Source organism: Elephas maximus, chromosome 19, assembly GCF_024166365.1.
Source record: "Elephas maximus indicus isolate mEleMax1 chromosome 19, mEleMax1 primary haplotype, whole genome shotgun sequence".
NCBI lineage: Eukaryota > Metazoa > Chordata > Mammalia > Proboscidea > Elephantidae > Elephas > Elephas maximus.
In genome coordinates this window covers 63,702,233-63,725,643 of record NC_064837.1, presented here as the reverse complement: position 1 = coordinate 63,725,643, position 23,411 = coordinate 63,702,233, and the positions used below count along the sequence as shown (strand labels likewise).

Below are 23,411 nucleotides of genomic sequence, written 5' to 3'. Positions count from 1 at the left end.
TCTAGTACTGCTATAACAGAAATACCACAAGTGGATGGGTGTAACAAACAGGGATTTATTCTCTCACAGTCTAGAAGTCCAAATTCAGGGTGCCAGCTCCAGGGGAAGGCTTTCTTTCTCCTTCATCACTGGGGGAAGGTCCTTGTCATCAATTCTCCCCTGGTCTAGGAGCTTCTCAGCACAGGAACCCTGAGTCCAAAGGACGCGCTGTTCTCCTGGCGCTTCTTGCTTAATGATAATGAAGTCCCTCTCCTCTTTGCTCGTTTCTCTCTTCTGTATCTCAAAAGAGATCGACTCAAGATATAGCCTAATCCTGTAGATTGTGTCCTACCTTATTAACATAACAGACAACTCACTCCCAAATAGGATCACAACCATAGGCTTAGAGGCTAGGATGTACAACACTTAGGATAATTACATCAGACCATGAAATGGAAGACAACCCACACGATACTGGGAATCATGGCCTAGCCAAGTTGACACGAATTTTAGTGGAACACAATTCAATCCACGACAGTTATATAGTGCCAGCATAATAAATGGGTGGCTTTAAGAACGGAAATTTATTTTCTCACAGTTGTAGATACTAGAAGTCAAATCAGAGTCTCTGCCATGTCAATTCCTTCTGTGGGCCTCTCTCCTAGTGTCAGGTGATTGTTGGTGATACTTCGGGTTCCTTTGCTCCTTATAAATGACACCACCTCCATCTCCACATGGCGTCTGTGTTCATTCTGCTCTTTTTATAAGACACCACTCAGAAGGGATTAGGTTCAGGACCCACCCTATTCTGGTATGACCTCATTAACATAACAAAAGAAAACTATTTCCAAACAGGGTCCTATTTACAGGTAAGGGAGCTAGAACTTCAATGTATCTTTCTGAGGGACATAATCAATCCATGACACCTTCTTAAATCTCATTTCTCCGTCTTGTTTTTTTTTTTTTTAATTTGCAATATCTAACTTTAAGATCATTCCATAGGGGTATATAGAGATATTCTGCATTCCTTTTTATCACCTGTATAGTACTCCATTATAAGGATCTCCCATAGTTCAGCCCACCAGTCCCCTGCTGATGAAAATATTGGGTGTTTCCAGTCTTTTACAGTAACAGACCTTGCTGCAATGAATGGCTTTGTGCACACATCTTTTTATAGTTTCACATTATATCTTTGGAATAGATGCCTAGAAATGAGATTGCTGACTCAAAGGACAAAAGTGCACATGATTTTGCTAGTTTTCCCAAATTTCCCCCATCGTATTTATTTTTTAATTTAATATTTTAAGCAAGACATATATTTACATGATTCAAAAACCTAAAAATCTCAAAAGCTTCACAGCAGAAAGCCTCCATCCCTCCCTAGTCCCCCATCTGCCTGGTTCTATTCTACCCAATCCCAAAACTTCCTCACTCCAGGTAATCATGATTGCTGGTTTCTTACATACCCTTCCAGGGCGTTCTATGTGAATCCATGCAAATACGTGTATTTGTATGTATGTACTGAGAGAGAGAGAGAATTTTTCCCCTTTTTTTAACCCCAGTCGTCAGTGTGCCATAGTCCTGTACTCAACCCTGCAGTGTTCTGCCTCCACCAGCAACTGGAGGTACATCACCTCACTGACTCCTCCCTAGAACCCAGCAAGGCAGATATTACTATCCCCTGTTGGCCCAGTGGTTAAAGTGATCAACTGTTAACCGAAAGGTCGGCAGTTTGAACCCATCAGCCACTCCGTGGGAGAAAGATGTGACAGTCTGCTTCCATAAAGATTTACAGCCTTGGAACACCTATGGGGCAGTTCTACTCTGTCCTGTAGGGTCACTATGAGTCAGAATTGACTCAGTAGAAGTGAGTTTGGTTTTTTGGTATTACAGACTTAGGCTCAAAGAGGTTGAGTAACTTGCCTAAGGTCACACAGTAAGTGACAGAGCCAGGCTCAGATTCAGGTTTGCGAACTGCAAGACAGCGTCTTTCTTCCTCACCGTGTTGGCTGTACATCCCAGCCCCAACCCCCCCAACCTCCACATGCACCCCACCTGCACACACACCTGCACCCCCACTACTACCTCCACCGCCAGCACCCTTCAGTTACAGGGTTTGACTCACTGGCCTCTGCTTTCTAGGGTGGAGCTGCCTGTCCCAGGAACCTCCCAGTATACTCCTCTCCCGGCACATGCTCACCCACACACTCCAGCCATACTCAGGGGAACCCAGTCAGCTTAGAATCCCAGAGCAGACATCCAATGGAGTCAGTCCACACTGACCCCAACTGATAAGGAGAAGTCACAGAGAAGTCAAGGCAAACCCTAACAAGCACCTAACAGCTGTGTGGACCCTCGGAGGAAGGGCCTTGATCAAGGATCTTGGGTTCCAAAAATCTGGACCCGGCCCCTGGTAGGTCCAGGTGCAAGTTCCTCAATCTTTCCAGACCTCAGTTGCCTTTTTTGTAACAGCATGGGACAGTGATTCCCATCTAATCCTCGTTGTGATCATCACATGGGGCTGGTCCGTGATGGGCTTAGCCGAGCGCTGGGCACAGAATCCAAGCTCAACAAACAGTAGTCTTGTTAAAGTGAGACCCATCCCCGCAGCTGCCCAGAGCCAGCCCTCTTAGGACAATAGAAGGTACAAAAGGCAATTCTACTCTTTCTGGCCCTGAGGGAGGCCTCTTATCCCTAAGCTGCCTCCTCTTCAGATGCAGGAGATGGACAAGTGAATCACAACCCAGAGTAAATACAGTACTTTGAAGCCGCCACAGGAAGTCACAGCCCTGCCGCCATCTTGGGTTTCAGACACGGAAATACAGAATAACGAAGTCCGTGTTACTACTCTGTTTCTTTACCTTGTGTGCGTCTTCTGGGTCATTTTTGTGGACAAGGCCCCACAATATTATTTTAAGACATCTGCAAAGACACTCTTTTTCCTTTATTAAAAAAAAAAAAAAAATGAGTGTAATTGGCCTAAACCAATAAAATAATATTTACCCAGATTTTACACTTGCTGAGGAACACACCACACAATTAATTCTAACAGCATAATTAATTCAAATTTACATTAATTAAATTAAATTAAAACATTTGACATGTTTCTTAATCTACTCCAAAGAAGTTCGGCAACTTAATTGCTATGAAACAAGATAACCGAAATAAGGAGGATATTTAACATACTTATTAAATGCCACTTAGTATTTCTGATTAGTATTTTTAGGGTCTAATTAGTGTCTAATTAACTTGCTATAGGCTATCTTTGCACAATACCAATTAAATTTCAAAACATCCCTTATAAACACACAGCCATGAAAAGGAGAAGAAGAAGTATTGTTGGAGGCATGAGTTAATCAGGAGACCTTGGCGTGGTATTGTTTTGTATCTATAAATACCCATGCTCATTAAAACTCATCAAGTGTTGCTTTTCACCATTAATTGCTATTTAATCAACTTCAAATAAATGAGGAACTCTCTGAGCCCAGCTGTCATTGTGGAGACAGATGAAGAGTCTGGAAAACAGGAGAATAAGGTGAGAGAGCAGGAGGCAAGAAGAGAAGGGAAGGAAAGCAAAAGACTTAGGCAGCTGATAAGTGGTTTGTATAGCAAGAATGGTGAGGCTTTATCTCGTGTACTTTGGACATGTAATTGGGAGGGACCAGTCCCTGGAGAAGGATATCATGCTTGGTAAAGTAAAAGGTCAGTGAAAAAGAAGAAGCCCCTTAAATGAGATGTATTGACATAGTGGCTGCCACAGTGGGCACAAACATAGCAACCATTGTGAGGATGGCACAGGACCAGGCAGTGTTTCGTTCTGTTGTACATAGGGTTGCTATGAGTTGGAACCATCTTGATGGCACCTTACAGCAACAGAGGGGATGTGAAGGAAAAAGCAGACTTGAATTTCCGTCGTGGGTTTTATTACTGATATCCCACCCTCAGGGGACTTTAAGATTGAAATCCCAACTTGGGACATCTTATAAATACAATGAATTACCCACCAATTGAGGACAATGGTGGTTCAGGGGTAGAATTCTCACCTTCCATGTGGGAGTTCTGGGTCTGATTCCCAGCTAACGTACCTCAAGCGCAGCCACTACCTGTCTGTCCATGGGGGTTTGCGTGTTGCTAGAATGCTAAACAGGTTTCAGTGGAGCTTCCAGACTAAGACAGACTTCCAAAGGCCTGGTGATCTGCTTCCAAAATCAGCCAAGGAAAACCCTATGGATCACAAGAATCTGATCCACAACCAAGCCTGGATCATGAGAATGGTGCAGGACGAGGCAGCGTTTCCTTCCATTATGCATGGGGTTGTAATAAGTCAGGAGCCGACTCGACAACAGCTAACAACAACAACCCGCAAAGGAAAATTCCCAGATCCATAGGGGGTGACCCTTGGGTAACTCCGGGGGGAAGCTACCCCAGCCCACATGGAGAAAAGTGTAAAAGGCCAGGTGTTGGAATCAGCGACCTCTGGCTCAGAATCTCAGCTTCACACTAGCTGTGTGGTGATGTGTGAATCACTTACCCTCTCTGAGCCTCATCTGAAAAATATATGACTGGCTTCATGGGGTGCAACCTGTACAGTCACACAGTACCCCTGCTCAGATGGGCCCTGTGCTTGGTTTAATGTTCTGCTCTCAGCATCTCAAAATTCTTAATAATTCTTGAACAAGGGTCCCCCATTTTCATTTTGCACTGGGCCCTGCAAATTATGTAGGAAAATGCCTCCCTTGTGGGGCTGATGGGAGAATCGGGTGAGAGACAACACATGCAAAGCACCCAACATTGGCCCTTGCACAGAACAAGCAGCTCAGTAAACACAGCAGCACACACACTCGCGTGACCTCCCTGAAGGACAGACACCCCAGTGGCCTATGGGTAATCTTTACTGCCTACCTCTTCCCTGGGCTGGGGGGGAACCCCAGGGCCCTGAGCATCTGGACACTCTCTGCTTATTGGCCCAGCTGATAAAAGACGGCATGGCCGCTTCTGGAACGTTCTTGCCACCCTGCCTGAATTGCTGGCCTATCTCCAGCTTATCGCCTGGGAGCCAGAGCAGGAAGAGGAGGTTACCATGGTGACTGCCAGGCCCAACTTTCAAGACAGCATCCATGTGGGCTTCGTGTCGGGCTTGAAGAAGTTCACCGAGTACTTCACATCGGTGCTGTGCTTCACCACCCCCGGGGACGGGCCTCGCAGCACCCCCCAGCTGGTGCGCACCCACGAGGATGGTAGGCACCACCCCATTTCCTGCTCTCGCTGCCCTCCCCCACCTAGCCACCTACCCACCCAGGGCCAGACTGGGTGGCCCAGATAGAGGGCAGCCCTGACCTCCTCTTCCGCCCTATGGCATGAAGCCCTGGGACCCCACGGGCTGTCTGGCAGACGGTGGTCTCCCTCTGGCTCTAACCAGCATTGGGTGGGGTGGGGGACTCTTGGGGTACAGTGCCTGGGCCTGTGGGACACCTCAGCTTCAGTGAAATCCTGGACACCTCGCTGAAGGTCAGCTGGCAAGAGCCCGGGGAGAAAAACGGCATCCTGACAGGTAACATCCCGGTGTTAACTGAATCGGAGGGTGGGACAGGGCACAAGAGGTCTTCTAGTCCATTCCCCTGCCTTTGAGCTAGTTTCCATCCAAGCCCTCCCAGCCGACCTCCATTTCTTAGAAACTACTTGGAGAAGGCTCTCAGCACCTCGGCTCTGTAGCACCCCCCAGACCCTCAACCACAGCCTCCGTGGCCACTGTGACATTTGCTCTGTCTCCTGCAGTCACCGGCCAATGGTGGCATCCACTGAGCCACTCCTGGTATCCCAGGCGTGATGCCAGTAGCTCCCACCTCCCTCAGCCCCATTTCTCCCTGCATGCACCTGACTGCCAGCCTAGTACGGACGCGAGAAGCTTAAGGAGTAACCCAGGGAGGTCAAGGTCAGCTGATGGCCACAGCCAAGCTCATGCTACAACTGGAAGGTTCTCATGTTGGCAGTGTGAATCCACCCAGAGGCTCCTTGGAAGAAAGGCCTGGCTGGCAATCTGCTTCTGAAAAATCATCCATCGAAAACCCTGTGGAGCATAGTTCTACTCTGACACACCTGGGATTGCCCTGGGTCGGAGTCGACTCAACTGGAACTGGTTTGGCTTTTGCTTTTCCCCAGGGTACCGGATCTCCTGGGAGGAGTATAACCGGACCAACACCCGTGTGACCCATTACCTGCCCAATGTGACCCTGGAGTACCGGGTCACGGGCCTCACCGCACTTACCACCTACACCATCGAGGTAGCCGCCATGACCTCGAAGGGCCAGGGCCAGGTGTCCGCCTCGACCATCTCCTCTGGAGTGCCTCCAGGTAGGTGCCCAGTCTCAGGGCAGGGCTCATGGTCCTTGCTGCTCTCCTGACCTGGGTCCTATTCAAGGGGTCCCTTCTCTGTCAGGAATAGTGGCCTCCTTCCCATGGAGCTGTCTCCTGCCCTTGCAATCTGTGGCCTCTTGGTTCCTCCCCAGAACAGGTCGTGATTCCGATGATGCCACCCCTCTGGACAGGGATGCCACAGGCTCCCTGCTGCTCCCTCCCCCAGCTCGCCAAAGAGCACAGACCCCTAAGGACCTTGCTCTTGTCTTATTCACCCCCCATCCCTTCCCTCTGCTCTCCCGCACCACGCCAGGTGCCACATGTGGGAATATGTCAGTGATTCAGGGGGAGAATTCTCACTGTCCCCAGAAAGGCTGGTTCCAGCCAGTGTAAATGTTGGCTGGGGAGGTGGCAGAGCATGGTGGGAGTAACCTTAGGCCTGACATAAAGAGCAAGCTGAGGTCTGATCCCAGCTCTGCTTCTGCCAAGCTCTGTGACCTTGAGCTAGGCAGGTGGCGCCCCTGTGCCTCAGCTTCCCCATCTGTATACACGGGGAGTTGGACTAGGTCACCACATGGTCCCGTCCAGAGCAGTAATGCTATGCTTATGTGACCTGGCCAGAATCCCTGCACCTGCCCATTGCCATGGCCAAGGTACAGAGCTTTGGTCAGCCCAAGTAACAACATTAGTACTGACAAATACCTATGTCATGCTCCTAGGCACGGAGCTCAGAGCTTTATAAACATCAACACGCTTATTCCTCACAACAACCCTGAGGTGGGTATTAATTGGTATCATCTCCATTTTGCAGAGGAGGGCGCTGAGGCACAGAGAGGTTAGGTAACTTCCCCAAAGACACACAGCCTGTAGATGGTGGAAGGGACTTAAACTTAGACAGTCCAGCCCCAGAATCCACTCTCTTTCTGTTCATCCTCAGTCCTAAGAGCCCCAGGATCCCGTGGTTGGAAAAGAGGGGGCTGCCTCTTGCCCCTGCCCCTCCTCCCAGCTTCGCTCAGCAGTTGTTGGGCAACGGGATGGGGATGTGGGGGAGGACCGGTGCCGCTTGCCTGCCTTCTGAGCCCAGCTCGATTTAGTGCAGCTTCCAGCTCCCTCGTGGGGCATCTCACTGACGTCCAGAACGACCAGGAGAGGGTGTGTTCCCAGCCCCGCCTCAGCCCTGGGGGATCTCCTGGTCCCCAAATTTGTCTTGAGCTCCTGGCATAAACACGGTAGACATAGGACCAAAGACTGCATTTCTGAGATCAAACTTGGCCATACTTCTAGGAAGTTTCCAGGAGGAAGAGGACCTTGGAGGGGAGGAGTGTGACACACAGCCCCCTCCCTGCCCAGCAAGCCCTGCTGATGTGCAAAGACGTTCTTCTCGCCCCATCTCCCTTCCTGTTTGTTTTCCAGAACTCCCAGGGGCCCCCACCAACCTGGGCATCTCCAACATCGGCCCCCGCTCTGTGACCCTGCAGTTCAGACCAGGCTACGATGGAAAAACCTCCATCTCCCGCTGGCTGGTGGAGGCCCAGGTGAGACCACTGAAGGGGGCCCTGGAGCCTGGCCAGGCAGCCAGGTCCTCAGCCCTGGATGTGACCTGCTCTTGAGTGCAAAGCCGTCTGTGCGTTTACACTGGTGTAAATTTTCACAGATTACTCAGTAAGCGAGGTATGCGCAGGCTTACTTGTGCTTGCTTACTAATCCATAGTGCTCAATTTCACCTGTTTTTCACCACATCTTTGATGTGAAATTGTGTACTACAGATTAGTAAGTAAGCACGAATAAACCTGTGCATACCTTGCTTACTGTAAGCCTGTGTGTACCTTGCTTACTGATTAATCTGTCTCTGGTCACCTATACCAAAACGCCCACAGTTCCCAATACTTTCCATCACTCCCTCTACCTCCACCTCCTCTGCCTCACCTGAACACACGCACACATTCCCTCCTGGGACGGGGAAGTGGCTGGCTGGCCTGGAAAACTAACCGGTTTTCACCTGCAGCCCTTTAAACCAGCAGTCCCCGGCTTGACTGCACCCAGAATTACCAGCGTGGGGATTGCGGAAGTTCACTGCCTGAGCTCCCCCTCCTGAGATTCGGGTTCTGATTTAACTGCTCTGAGGGTGGCCGGGGTGTTTAGAAGCCCCAACAGGCTGTTTAGGAGAATCACCTGGGCAGCTTACTAAAAACACAGATTCCTGGGTGCCCCCGGCCTGGAGATTCCAATTGGATAGGTCCAGGGTAGGGCCCAGGAATGTGTTCATGACAGGCACTCCATGAGGTTCTGACTCAAGAGTTCTGAAGGTGATACTCAAAAAATTGATCCCTTTAAGGGCCTGGGAAGATGATGGCCCCATTGGGTGCTGTCCAGGTGAGCCCTGGGATTCGAACCCAGACCTTTCCTGGGCAGGGCACCCCCATCCCAGGCAATGGCCGCACAGGTCTGAGGGTCCCTGTTTTTTCCAGATGGGCGTGATCGGGGAGGGAGAAGAGTGGCAGCTGGTCTACCAGCTCCACAACGAGCCTGATGCCCGCTCCATGGAGGTGCCCGACCTCAACCCCTTCACCTACTACAGGTAACGTGGGCAGGACATGGGGGGGAGTGGTGGCCCAGGGCCAAGGAGGGCCGCATAGACCAGAGGGCTCCGGGCTCCCGCCCTCACCATCTTGCTCACCCTCTCCTCCCAACCCAGCTTCCGCATGCGCCAGGTGAACATCGTGGGCACCAGTCCCCCCAGCCAACCTTCCCGAAAGATCCAGACCCTCCAGGCACCCCCTGACATGGCCCCGGCCAACGTGACCCTGCGCACAGCCAGTGAGACCAGCCTGTGGCTTCGCTGGATGGTAAGGCCCCCATGGAGGCAGTGGGGGTGGCAGAGGACGTCTCCTTGACCCTTGTCACCCTGCAAAGGTGCCATCACCTAGGGGCATCAAAGGGGGCGCCTTCAGGATACCTATGGCTCCTTTTTCTCATCTTTATTCCTTGGTCCTGGCCAGGTTTCTGATAATCTGTTAGCCCAATGACCAAAAGCCCCACGTGGGAGGAAGGAGGTAGAAAGCACTGTTTATTGAGACTGCCATGTGCCAGGCGTTTTGCATTGTTATTTCACCTAACCCCCCTGCCCCCCTCCCACCCCAGTAATTCTGCAATAACCCAAACCGAGCCAGTTGCTGTTGGATTGATTCCAACTCATGGTGACTCATGTCTGCAGAGTACAAGTGTGCTATACGGGGTTTTCAATCGCTGTGACCTTTCTTCTTCTGAGGCACCTCTGGGTGGGTTTGAACTGCCAACCTTTCAGTTAGTAGTCAAGCACTTAACTATTTGTGCCACTCAGACTCCTCAAAGGGCATGCTGTTATCTTAATTTACAGCAAAGAAAACTGAGGCTCAGAGAGGTTAAGAACTTGCCCATGGCCACGTAGCTCCCAAGCGGTGGGTTTGGGATGCACATGAAAATTGTTCCATCACGCTAAGTCAGAGAGTGCGAGGCTGTTTCTGAGGGAGACGAGGGAGGGTTGTTTGGCTCTCAACCCCCATCCCAGCAGATCTGGGTTGCACGTCCAGGGTCATTATCCCCAGCTGGCTCTGCATACAGTAATAACAGCCAACATTATTGAAGGTATCCTCTCCTGCCAGACACTGCTCTGAGTGCTTTATGTAACATAAGTCTTTGAATCCTCTTGACAAGCCTATGAGAGCAGTATGATCCTGGTCCCCAGCTTACAGACAAGGAAACTGAGGCAGAGAGCAGTGGAATAACTTATTCAAGGCTGCCACCCTCATTAACAATGGGGCTGAGATCCCCACGCAGGGAGCCTGGCCCCACAGCCTTCACCCCAGCCACTCTGCTCTCTCATCTTCTGGGAATCAGAAGAAACCATTTCTCCCCAGGCTTTCCCCACCACAGGGTCCCGCAAAACAGCAACCCTCCAAGAAGTGCTTGGAGGCTAGACCAATTCTTAGACAAATAAATATGAGAAACCGCACCAGCTACCACAGCTCCTGAGAAGACCCCGGAATACTAGCTCAGGAAGGAGTGTGCGTAATTCAGCATCACCAGGCCTGTCTGGCCACATGACTTTTTGTTTCCCTGAAAATCTCTTGCAAGTCTCACAAAACAGTTTGCAAAGGGCCACTCTGTGGGCTGGCTGACGGGGAGGCGGTTACTGCCTTTAACTACGCCCTTGTGGTGGTGGTTAGTTGCTGTCAGGTTAATTCCCACGCATGGTGCCCCCAAGTATTTCAGAGTAGAACTGCCTCATAGGGTTTCCCAGGCTGAAATCTTTACAGGAGGAGCCCCGGTGACCCAATGGTTAAGGGCTCAGCTGCTAACCGAAAGGTCAGTGGTTCAAACCCACCAGCAGCTCCATGGGAGAAAAGACCTGGCGACCTGCTCCCATAAAGATTACGGCCTAGGAAACCCTATGGGGCAGCTCTACTCTGTCACATGGGGTCACTATGAGTCAGAATCCACTTGACAGCACACAACAACAACTGTCTTTACAGAAGCAGATCGCCGGGTCTTTTCTCCCAAGGAGCAGCTGGTGGGTTTGAGCTGCCAACCTTTCAGTTAGCAGCTGGGCATATAACCATCGCACCACCAGGGTTCTCATAAAAGGACTTATTGCCTAGGGAAGTACTTGGCACTGTCAGCTCTGGATAAATGTCAGTTGTTAATTATGGCTTCCCTCCTGGAGTGGCCAGCTCCCTAGCAGAGCTGTCTTTCGACCCAGTTTGTCAGCTGTAGGGCTCTAAGAGCACCCAGCACACACATGGCTTCCTGTGACCAGCACCCTCGCCTCCCTGCCCACGTCTTAGCCGACTCCGAATTCTGCTCTCCCCTACCTTCAGGCTGGCTCCCCCTCCCTCCATCTCACTTTAAAGGCTCCAAATACTGAAAGGTTAAAGAGTCTGAGATTCAGGGGGGGTGAAGGGGGCATAAAAAAGGCAATAGCTGCACTTCTCAGGGCCCCAGGCACCTCTCAGCCCGGCTAATGGTGTACAGCCCGTTACCTTTCCTTATCAGGTACAGGAGCATGCAGCCCAATCCAGCTCCATCTCCCAGGCCATCGATTGCCGACTTAATGGCCTCTGGTCCATTCCACTAAGTGTCTGTGGGAGCTGGGGCCAGGAGTGAGCAGGGGAGGTGGGGTCTGCAGAAGAGGAACGGAAGAAAGTGGGTCAGGATATGGGGAACGCGTTCCCAGGAAGGCAGAATTGGAGGGTGAGGGGTGGGGATGAGGTGAGGGCTGTAGGCGCCCCAGCCCCACCTCTCTCACCTTCAGAGGTGGACCTGAAGGCCAGGCTTTTGGTTCACACCTGCCTCAGATCACAGACTGCCACCAATGTGTAAACCCCCTGCCCCCCACTTACCAGCACTGCCCAAGTTAATGCAAACGACCTTGAACCAGTAGCCGCAGCCCCACCAACCTAGGCATAAGGCTCAGGACAGGGATCTGTGTTTTCTCCTTGCTAAGATGCACACAAACAAGACAGAGGCTGGAAGTGCAGCAGAAGAGGCTCAGGTCTGCTGGAAGGAAGGACTTCCTGACAGTGGCTGGTGCCCCATCCCTGCTCAGGATGCCCTCTTCCCATGCTTGCTTCTCCAAGGGCAGGCATAAGCTGATACCATTAAAATAAAATAATGGCAATTAAAATAAATGTGTGTTGGCAGCCTGACCAAGGGTAGAGAGGGAGCCGGGGCCAGTGGTGGCTGTGCTCATGGGCATGTCGGACAGACAACCTTTGTGAGTCTCCTGGCTGGTTGGTGGGTGGCAGGGTAGTAAGTTCTTCAGAGACACAATAAAGAATGTTGTTATTGTTAGCTGTTCTCAAGTCGATTCTGACTCGGCACATCCATGTGTGTACAGTAAAACTGCTTCCACTGGTTTTCAAGGCTGTGAACTTTCTGAAGCAGATCACCAAGCCTTCTTTCCAAAGTGCCTCTGGGTGGGTTCAAACTTCCAGCATTTCAGCTAATAGTCGAGTGCTTAAGCGTTTGTGCCACCCAGGGACTCCACAATAAAGAATAGATGAAAAAAAAAAAAAAGATTACACACTCTCCTCAGGGGCCTGAGGTAAGAGACAGGCAGACAGGCTGCTGCAGAAACACAGTTACACAGTCTAATCCACACCTGGGATGAGAGTGCCTCACATGGGTGCTGAGGGTTGGACAGTGGACGGTGTTCACCCTGAAGGCTCCCTGGAAGAGGAGGCACCAGCGCCTGCTCGCCCAGGGCAGTTCTCGAAATCAGGGGCAGGCCTGGCCTCACAGTAGCCTCCTGCCCCTTTCTTGCCACAGCCCCTCCCGGAGATGGAATACAACGGGAACCCGGAGTCAGTGGGCTACAAGATCAAGTACAGCCGGTCAGACAGCCACGGCAAGACGCTGAGCCACGTGGTCCACGACCGCGTGGAGCGAGAGTACACCATCGAGGATCTGGAGGAGTGGACCGAGTACCGCGTGCAGGTTCAGGCCTTCAACGCTATCGGGAGTGGGCCCTGGAGCCAGACCGTGGTGGGAAGGACCCGGGAGTCAGGTCAGTCCCTTCACGGCAGCCCCTGTGACTCCCTCCTGCCTCTGCCATCAGAGCCATCCAAGGGCACAAATGGCTGGAACTGTTGTCCCCAAAATAGACTAAGCTCATTTTCCTGTTTCTGCACAGCATCATGGCAGAGTGTCCCCCAGCACCTGCTCCTCCCTGCAGCTGGTCCCCAGCCCAGGCCCTGCTGCTCCCCACGTGGGGGCTCCCTACCTCTACAGGATAGCTAGGTAGCCTCAGTAGTCCAAACCGCCCACCTCTCTGCCCTCAGCTTCAACCCTGACACCCCATGGTGTATGAGAGCCTGAGATGGGACATCAGAGAAGGGCTTACTCTCAGAACATTCTAGAAATGATTCCTTTGCTCATAGGAGTCACCCACAAAATATGAAGGCCCCAGCCTGAGCCACTCTCTCATGTGGCTCACTGCCCTGTGACTTTTTCCTAAAAAAAAAAAAAAAAAAAAATTAGCACCTTCTAAATGACTGCCTGGTCCCTCTCCGCCCCAGTGGCCGCTGTGCTCTCGGGAAATGCAAGCATTGTCCTGTTAGCCTGAACAGCAGATAATCAGGAAGGCAAATCTGAAACCAGAAACAGCGTCTGCAACATTCCAAAGCCAAAGAAACCCCAGTAGGATCATTTGCTATTTGGGGACCATGTGTGCTGTGTTTCCTCCATAGAGTGGGCAGGGTCCTACCCCACCTCCCCTCCACTGGAGGGTCCCCTTGGGGTGCTGAGTTCCTCCTCTCCACGCCCTTGCTCCTGCAGTCCCTTCTTCTGGCCCCACCAATGTGTCAGCGCTGGCCACCACCTCCAGCAGCATGCTTGTGCGCTGGAACGAGATCCCCGAGGCTGATCGCAACGGGCTTGTGCTAGGCTATAAGGTGAGTCTCGGGATCAGAGGAAGAGGCTGGAGTCTGCACTGGCTCCCCTGGCCTCTCCATCCCAGCCACTGTGTCACCGTGCCTCCCATGGGCCCAGGCCTTTGTCTCCTGCAGTGGACACAGAGAATCTGCCTGGGGCCTCTGGCTACTGGTCTCCATGGTAACCAGGGCACTCCAGGGAAGCTCCACGCCATTCTCCCTTAGGAAGCTTCCAGGACAGTCCAGCATCCTTGAAGCTGCTCCTCCTCTCCAGAGGGCATGCTGGGTGCTCTAAGCCTCACTTTCAGCGCTGATGGGTCCAGTTTCCATTTCCATTACCTTCTAGAACTCTTCCCAGAGATGCACCTAGGCACATGGTCTAGCCCTGCCTGGAAGTTGGGGGACGTGGGTTGATGTCCCCTCTGCCTTTACTATCTGTGTGGCCTTCAGCACACTCTCCCCTCCTTGGCCTGCTTCCCACCTGGGTGTTCTCCGAGGAGCCTTCCAGCTCTGATTCTAGCCCATCTGGGTGTTCTCAGCCCCTTGAAGCACTAGTTTTGCCACTACCCCACATTCCCTTGGGACTGAGTCACTCCAAAAATCCCAGGTTCTGTTCTGGATCTGTGGAGGCCAAATGACCCCTCAAAATTATTATCCTGAGGAAATCTTTAAATCTTGAACCAAAACTATCCCCTGAAGTCATCTTTGAACCAAATAATAAAAACCCCTTGCCTTCCAGTCAATTCCAACTCATAGCAACCCTATGGGACAAAATAGAAGTGCCCCATGAGGTTTCCAAGGCTATAATCTTTTACGGAAGCACCACATCTTTCTTCTGTGGAGCAGCTGGTGGCTTTGAACCACCAACCTTTCGGTTAGCAGCCAAGCACGTAACCACGGTGCCACCAGGGCTCCTGACCGAATAATAAATCAGAAACCACTTCTGACTCATAAGTAGAACTGCCCCATATGGTTTCCAAGGAGCAGCTGGTGGATTTGAACTGCTGACCTTTCGGTTAGCAGCTGAGCGCTTAACCAATGCACCACCAGGGCTCCTAAACAAATAATAGTCTAGCCTGATTAGAAAAGAATGTCTGCATGAAGCATTATACTCTTTTACAGACTTATCTATATGTGATCAAATTGACAACAGCAACTCGAAAGGATAGATGAGAAGCTTAGGGGGCGGTGAGTGTATGTTGATGATGGTGAAAGAGTTTGGAAAATGTTGTCGAGAATGGTGGCACAACTTGGAGAATGTAGCCAATGTCTCTAAATTGTACATGTAGAAACTGTTGAAGTGGTATATGTTTTGTTGTGTATATTTTAACCCAAAAAACCAAAAAGCCCAAGTCTGCCCAGCGCGCTCCTGGGGATAGGACTCAGGAGAGGTGCTGCAGGAGCCAGACCCCAGGCCCTCACCCACTCCCCCCGCGCTGGGCTCCGGCAGGTGGTGTATAAGGAGAAGGACTCTGACGCCCACCCCCGCTTCTGGCTGGTGGAAGGGAATGCCTCGCGCAGTGCGCAGCTCACGGGCTTGGGCAAATATGTGCTCTACGAGGTCCAGGTGCTGGCCTTCACGCGCATCGGCGACGGCAGCCCCAGCCACCCACCCATTCTGGAGCGGACGCTGGACGACGGTGAGTCTGGACCCTGCCAGCATGGGGAAGTTCAGGGGGTGTCACTAAGGGCACCTGACCCCACTGCAGCCAGGAACCAACCATTGCTGTAGAGCCGACTCCAACTCATGGCAACCCCACGTGTGCGTAGTAGACCTGTGCACCATAGGGTTTTCATGGCTGTGACCTCTCAGAAGCAGATCACCAGGACTCTGGATGGGTTGAAACCACCAACGTTTCAGCTAGCAGTTGAGTACATAACCATTTGCACCACCAAGGGACTCCAACCCCACTGCAAGGGGTGCTAGGGAAGGAGTGACAACACAGGGCAGTTGTACATCCAGCTCACATTCCTGCGCTCTCTCCAGGACACGTGTTCAGAATAGGAACTTGGCATCTGTTTTGATTGCTTTTCTGCCTGGGGCAGAGTCACTTTCAGGGAAGGGCCGCCAAAGGGGAAGGCTTGATTTTTCCTTGGCGCAAGAGCCTTCTGGTCCTGCTTGCTAAAGAGATGCCAGTCAGGTCCCTGCATTCATGCCTGAACTCCCCCTACAGCCAGCTGATGCACCCTGGCACCCCCCACTTCTCCACAAGCTACCCACCACAAACATTTGCAGAGTCCAGACGAGAGTGCCAAAGGACGCCCATGGACCATATGTCTGTGCGTTTTGAAGTTATAAATCAAGCTAATGAACTGTTAAATATGTTCTATCCTCCTGCCTTGACAAATATACCCTGGGAAGCCAAGTTCAAGTTTAGAATTCTCAGACTTCTTGCCTTCTGAATGTGGCAACCCAGGAGGAATTACCCCACAGCCATCCCTGACCCATACTTTTCTCACCCTCCCCTCTGTCCCATGCTGTTCAGTCTCCATCCACACCCCAAAAACAGCTCGGTCCAGAGGTACACACACCAACGGCACCATCCACCAAAGGAGGGTGGGTCTAAGGAAGAGGCTCGTGCAGACCCTGGAAGTGGGTTGCGGTATGCCTGGGCAGATAATTCCAGGATTCCGGGATTCCAGAGCCAGGTTAACAGGGAAGGGTGGTGGGCTCAGGGTGCATGCATCCCCTTGCCCCACAGACACCTCACCCCATGGAGAGGGGCACAAGGCATGATGGGAGGAAGCCAGAGCCGGACCTTCTAAAGCAAAGGCCAAGCCCGGGCCCTCTTGCCCAGCACATACAAGGAAGCAGGGACCTTGGGTCCCTTCTAACTGCTGCCAGCTGATGCCTGGGTTGAGGGTAGAAGCATCGCTGAATCCTTCTTTGTAGCCCTAGCTTCTAGCTCAGCGTCAGGCACAGAGCAGCACTCAGCACAAACCCACTGAGCTGGGTGGCCGCTCATCCATCCCACCGAACCAGCTGTTCTGCTGGAGCCAGCCCAGGGCAGGAGCTGGGCCACCACCTCAGTGTCAGCCTCTCTGTCCCCTCCAGTTCCGGGGCCACCCGTGGGTATCCTGTTCCCGGAGGTGAGGACCACATCAGTGCGGCTCATCTGGCAGCCCCCCACCGCCCCCAATGGCATCATTCTTGGTAAGCCTTCATCTTTGCCCTGCTCAGCCCCTGTACCCCTGTTGCAGGAAGAAAGAAGTATCAAGGAGGTGTTGGCAAAAGGACAGCTAGGCCCAGGAAGTATCTGTATCTCCTTGAGAATGATACCTGAGTCTTCTTTCTCTGGCTAGAAGTCTTGGTCTGTAAGATTATCTGCTGAGGGCAAGGTCAGGGTTCAAGTCCCTTAAGGACCATTGGTTGGCTTTGGGCCCACAAATGCCAGTGGGCCATCTGGTATACCTTGGCTTCTGTTCCTAAGTATGGCCAGGTGAGGGTGTGCTGGCCAGCTCAACACAGCCAACTGCAGGGAACAGAGCCAAAGGCATGGGGAAGGGGTGATACTGCAGATCAAAAGCATCTTTTCATATTCAAAGGTCACACACACACACACATACCACCAGCAGCCTACCAGGAGAAGACACACAGGGTTGGAGTAAACTTGAGCAAGTTCACTCAGACCCCCAACCTGTAAGATGGCAGGACTGGACTACCTGTGCACAAGGACCATCAGTCCTGTGTCCTGCAGTGCCTGCCCTGGGCAAATGGCACACCTCCAAATGCTTCTCTCTGAGGGGGACAGAGACCAGAGCTGGAATTTCAGCTCAGCCACCTACCGGCAGGGGGGTCTGCCCTCTCCCAGCCTCCGGTTCCTCACCAGGGACTGTTAGGGGTTTCAGAGAGCCTGTGTGTTTGGCACCTGTCCATGTCCCACACAGTCCACACTCCCCAAGTGGCCAAGAGGGCCCCAGGCAGGAGGGTCTGTGGTCCAAGGGAAGATGTCCCATGGCCTGAGGCCCTTAAAGAATCCCCCTTTACAGGGCTCAGAGGGCAGCGTGTCCTGCTTCCCAGCGTGACCTGTTTCCTTCCTCCCCACAGCTTACCAGATCACACACCGGCTCAACGCCACCACGGCCAACACTGCCACCGTGGAGGTGCTGGCCCCCAGCGCCCGCCAGTACACAGCCACCGGCCTCAAGCCAGAGGCCGTCTACTTGTTTCGCATCACGGCCCAGACCCGTAAGGGCTGGGGAGAGGCCGCTGAGGCCTTGGTGGTGACCACAGAGAGGAGAGGTAAGTGCTTTCTGGGGGCTGGGAGGCCTGGGGATAGCAGAGGGAGCACCCCAGCCAACCCAGGCGCTCAGAGCCCCTCACAGTGGACGGCTGGAGATCAGCCTGTTATAAGTCACATGGCCCCTGGTCTGGAGTGGACATTGGGCTAAGGCTGTAAAGTCAAGGCCAATGAGGGGTCCAATGGGCTTCCAGAGCTGAGCTGGGGGGCTCCCCTCCTGAGGAGCCTACTCTAGCTGCTCCAGCAACTGGCTTTCTAGAGGGACAGGAGGTGACCGTCGTCTCCCCCCTTCACTATTCCACTTCCCAAGGGCCCCAACCAGTGGGGTGGGGGATCTGGAGCCCTGGCTGTCCTGAGCTGCCAGCTCACCCGAGGTTGGGCTCCCCGAAGCAGGCCTGAGACATGGATTTGCATCAAAGGGATTTGTTAAGAAATGTCTCCCCCCCGCTCCAAAAAAAAAGCCAGTAGGACAGTGGTTGTCAACTGCTTTGCCCCCCAGGGGGCATTTGGCAACGTAAGGAGGCATTTTTGAGTTACACAACTTGGGAGGAGCTGCTACTGGCATCCAGTAGGTACATCTGGCATCCAGTGGGTACATGCCTGGCCTACTCAACATCCTACAATGCACGAAACAACCCCCAACGCAAGGAACAAGGAACTGTCCTGCCCCAATGTCAGTGCCACAGCTGGGAAGCCCGCAGAGGGGCTGGGGAGGAAAGGATGCCAACTGAGAGTGCGGTGCAAAACAAGTCCCACAGAGGGAAGCTTGGTCAGTCCTGCTCAGTCTGGGACCGTGTAGGTCCCTGTTGTCAAGGCAGGGCAAGGAGCCGGGTGTCTGTGCCTCCATCCCGGCAGTCTTGGTCACAGGCTGCCGCCCTCCCAGGCACCTGGGCTCCAGCAGGACCTGTGTGCATGGGTCTAGGATGGGGGGCCAAGCCTGAACCCAGAGCACCCCCATCGCACCTGAGCCCAGCACACAGCCTGCCCGGCTACCCTGGCTCACCCGTTTCCCTCTGCCATCCCCCAGACCGCCCGCAGCCGCCCAGCAAGCCAGTGGTACAGCAGGAGGACGTGAAGGCGCGCAGCGTGCTGCTGTCCTGGGAGCCGGGCAGTGACGGGCTGTCCCCCGTGCGCTACTACACTGTGCAGATGCGGGAGCTGCCCAGCGGCCAGTGGGCGCTGCACTCAGCCTCTGTCAGCCACAACGCCTCCTCCTTCATGGTGGACAGGTGAGGCCCGGCCTTGAAGCATCTCCCCTCCACCCTTCCCAGCCTGATTGTCCCCTGGGGAGGGCTTCTGAGAACACATCCAGTCTGGGCTCCCCGAATCTCTTCCTCAGCTGGGCTCAGAGTCACCCAGGAGTCTACCCAGTCCATGCACGTCTCCTCCCAGCTCTAGCCAAATCAGCCAGTCTGCCTCTCTCCCCCTCTCTTCCTCTTCCTCACCCCCTCTTCCTCTCTCCCTGAGCTCAGCATCACCCAGGAATCTGCCCAGTTCTTCTCATCCCCCAAGGCTCTATCCTAGTCAGTCTCCCCTTCTCTCCTTCCCTTCCTCTTCCCCTCTCTTCCCCCTCTTTCTCCCCTTTCTTCCCTCTCTCTTCTTGCCTCTCCCCCATCTTTTTTTCCCTCTCTTCCCCCCTCTCCTCTTTTCTCTCCTGCTCTCTGCCCCGCTCCCCTCTCTCTCCCTTTCTCCCTGAGCTCAGCATCACCCAGAGGCCTTCCCATCCATTCTCAGCCCCTTCAGCTCTAGCCTACTCTCCTTCCCTCCCTCTCTCCCTCCATTTTTTTCCTCCTCCCTGTCAGGAGCCCTGTTAGGATTGCCTCTTAATTATCTATTTCTGGAGCCTGACGTCCTGCTTTAGTGAAGTGCTGGCCACCCTTCATTAAGGCGTCCTCCCAGCCGGGCAGCGATTTTCTCTCCATCTTTAATAGCGGAGAGGAGCCTCACACCGCAGTTCTGGCTGGTGCTTCAATCCCAGTGGGCTGTATTTTTTACATTCCAGTTGACATGAGCAGGAGTGTTGAGCCATACTTTCCTCCCCCTCCTCCCCCGAGTAAATCAAAAGGGAAGACATTCCCTGGGGAGGAAATGAGGCAAATAGAGACGTGGTGCTGCTTAACTTCCTAAATTCTAGAGAGGGAGGAGTCTGTTGTTCAGACTGGGCAGCTCTAGTACTCTTACAGCCACAGGGTCCTCTGAGGTTGGAAATACATGACCATTTCCGTCTGCAGACCTCTTATCTTTGGAGCTAAAGAGGAGCGACGCCCCAAGCCAGCACTGTTGGAGGAGGTGGCCGGGGCATCAGGACCCCTGGGGTCTGGTCCCAGATTGTCCCCTTGGCAGCAGAGAGCCTTTCTGAGCTTCCATGCTTCTGTCTGTGCAGTGGGTTGGACACCACCTGCCAGCCTGTCCCCCAGCAGGGACAGATCAAAGACTGGGGGTTGGGGCAAGGCCTTACTGGACCCTTTGTTCTCCCACAGGCTCAAGCCCTTTACATCCTACAAGTTCCGGGTGAAGGCGACCAATGACATCGGGGACAGTGAGTTCAGTGAGGAGTCGGAATCACTGACCACCCTGCAGGCCGGTCAGTGCCCACCCCCCACCGGGATCTCTTCATCTGGGCTCTGTGGGTGCTTCCTGGGCACAGGCACTCTCTTTGGGGGAGGGCCCTCCAAAGATGGGAGGGGCACCGGGCCTCCTGGAACCCTCATCTGGGCCCCGTGGGCAGAGCCCCGAGGAGGTTTGGGCCAGAGGGGCTGTGGCCATGGACTCAGGGTCGCCATTCAAAGCCATTCCTTCTCTGCCATCCCACAAGCTCTGAAAGCCTGTGAATGGCCAGGGGAAAGGGGGACACGGTGGACACGGGGAAGGGGGTGGGATCAGAGGGAAGTCTCAGCAGCAGTGGCAGCAGAAGAGGCCTGGGCTCTGGAGGCAGAGTGGAGGGGGCCGTGGCACCTGGGTTCCCAGACCTCTCTCTTCCTCCACAGGGGCCCTTTGTTCTGCAGAATGTGGGTCCTGGGGAAGGGAGGATGGATTACTCGGAGCTGCCCCGGCAGTCCAGTATCTGTGTGATCAGGTCCCCATGGGTCTCCCAGGGGTTCCTGAGTTCATCTGTTTGCCTCTCTCTCCAGCCCCCGACGAAGCACCCACCATCATTTCGGTGACACCCCACACCACCACCTCTGTACTGATCCGCTGGCAGGTACGCCGGACAGGCAGGCATGCTGTCTCCCTGAAGGGCCAGCTAAACTCTGTGCTGGACCAGGAACCTCCAGCCCAATCAGGGCTGTCTGGGCACCCAGGGTCTCCACCTCCAGGACACACAGGAGGGAATGAGAAATCCTGGCATGTGCACTTCATAGTACAGGCTACACACACGTGCACACATGCACATACATCTGTGTACACACACATACGTGCACACTCACACCTATGGGCGTGCATACCTGTGTGAGCACCCATGCACACACACCCCACCCCACGCTCCAGACAGTTGAGTCAGGCAAGTACTGTTACCACTCCCTTCTGCAGAAGAGGACAGAGGCTCAGGGGGGTGACATGAATGGCTCCTGGTCACACAGCTGGTAAGTGGTAGGGCCAGATTATTAACCTTGGGGTTACTGAATACTTGGACAGAAAAATGGTTGGACAGAAAAATTCAGAGCCCGGAACCCATTGCCATGGAGTCGATTCCGACTCATAGCGACCCTATAGGACAGAGTAGAACTCCCCCATAGAGTTTCCAAGGAGTGGCTGGTGGATTTGAACTGCCGACCTTTTGGTTAGCAGCCGTAGTTCTTAGCCACTGTGCCAGCAGGGCCCCGAAGTCCCCATCAAACCCAGCCCCACTCACTGGTCAATGAAGGAATTCCTAGCAGAGAGACCAAACCCAGGTGTGTGTGTCTGTCATGTGCCTGTGCCCGTGAACAAGAACCCACTGTCCAGGGAGCAGGAGGCCCCCCCCCCGCTTCTTCCCCTCCTCCCCAGCCACACACTGGTGGACACCACCCACCCAGCCACTGGATGAGGACGCTCAGGGAACAAATCCAGGGCAGGGGACAGGTCAGAGACGGGCAGAGGCCAGGCTGAACCTTCCTGCCTAGAACCCGCCCAGTCCAGCCTTTGGGCTCAGCAGGTCATCCACAGAAGCCCCAGAGGCAGAACCCTACCTTAGGATCAAAGGGACAGGCACCAACCTTTGTCTGCCTGCACCCCCCTTCCCAAGGAAAGCACTTGAAGAGAAAACAGGAGGGACCCTCCCTCCTCCAGCCAAAACCCCTAGCCAGCCAGAGGCAAGCACCTCCCCTGAGGAGGGCACTCCCTTGTGCACAAATGGCTGCCTCAGATTGGGGCCCCAGTGGCAAAGAGGACAGAGAGGCGCCAGCAGCAGCCAGGGAAGCACTAAAGAGCTCATAAAAGGCTGAACCATTTCAGCAGGCTTTTAAAAAAAGGTGTTATAAAAAGTAGTTTCCTCCTTCTCCCGAAGTCTGTTCTCCAACTCCGCTGTGGATGGGAGCCAAAAGGAAAGATTATAGGGTGTGTGTGGAGGGGTGTGTGTGTGCGTGTGTGATTGTGTACACCCATGTGCACCCACGCTGAAGAGCAGGCAGAGGGCTCAGCTCACAGGCACTCCAGGAAATGTCAGCTGAGTGGAAGAGAGAGGGGTCAGTAGGCTCAGGGAGGCTCGTGACCATCTGGACCAGGAACAGCTCTGCAAATAGCTGTGTGTCCAGAGTCGCGCTCCCGGTACCAACCATGCTGTGTGATCTTGGACAAATTCGTAGACATCTCTGAGCCTCAGTTTCCTGTTCTGTTAAATGGGATTCCACGGTGGCTCCTGCCCCGCCCTGCCTCACAGGGAATGCTGCAGTGATGAAATAACCTCGTTGGGAATATGCTTTACAATTTAAAAAGCTCAGTGTTATTTTTATGCCTTTTCCTGCTTGAGATGCAGCCACTTGAACTTGTCCCGGCTCTGTGACCCAGGAGGCGTGAAGGGGAGGGAGGGTGGGCAGGGTAGAAGGGTGAGCGGTTGTCCAGGGTCCCTCCCCACGCCTCCCCTGCAGCCGCCGGCCGAGGACAAGATCAACGGCATCCTCCTGGGCTTCCGGATCCGCTACCGCGAGCTGCACTACGACGGGCTGAGGGGCTTTACGCTGCGCGGCGTCCACAACCCTGGCGCCAAGTGGGCGGAGCTCACCTGTGAGTGACAGGGTCGCCACGCGGGGCGGGGTGGGTGGGCACGCCCCTTCTCTGTCCCGAAGCTCGGACCCTGGGTTCTCAGCCCTCTCCTGCCTGGAGCCGGGCTCTCAGCTCCCGGAACCGTTTAACCTGAAACCCTTCTCCCTTCCTCCGTGTGTGCCTCTCTCCCCCTGCCTCGTTCATTCACTTTCGGGTATTTACTGAGTATCTTCTGGATGCCCCAGAC

General features: G+C 53.6%; 1 protein-coding gene across 2 annotated transcripts in view; it reads left to right on the top strand.

Moving 5' to 3' along the window:
• The window catches only part of SDK2 (sidekick cell adhesion molecule 2), a 310,850-nt gene that overhangs the window by 243,084 nt on the left and 44,355 nt on the right, over positions 1–23,411 (top strand). For both annotated transcript variants that reach the window (XM_049861426.1, XM_049861425.1), the window contains exons 19-33: positions 5,021–5,216; positions 5,432–5,530; positions 6,139–6,330; positions 7,747–7,868; positions 8,802–8,911; positions 9,029–9,179; positions 12,640–12,877; positions 13,648–13,763; positions 15,193–15,382; positions 16,798–16,896; positions 17,791–17,985; positions 19,011–19,212; positions 20,464–20,567; positions 21,115–21,185; positions 23,050–23,185. In XM_049861426.1, coding sequence (XP_049717383.1) covers positions 5,021–5,216; positions 5,432–5,530; positions 6,139–6,330; positions 7,747–7,868; positions 8,802–8,911; positions 9,029–9,179; positions 12,640–12,877; positions 13,648–13,763; positions 15,193–15,382; positions 16,798–16,896; positions 17,791–17,985; positions 19,011–19,212; positions 20,464–20,567; positions 21,115–21,185; positions 23,050–23,185 — 2,221 coding nt within the window. The remainder of the gene's footprint in view (positions 1–5,020; positions 5,217–5,431; positions 5,531–6,138; positions 6,331–7,746; positions 7,869–8,801; positions 8,912–9,028; positions 9,180–12,639; positions 12,878–13,647; positions 13,764–15,192; positions 15,383–16,797; positions 16,897–17,790; positions 17,986–19,010; positions 19,213–20,463; positions 20,568–21,114; positions 21,186–23,049; positions 23,186–23,411) is intronic.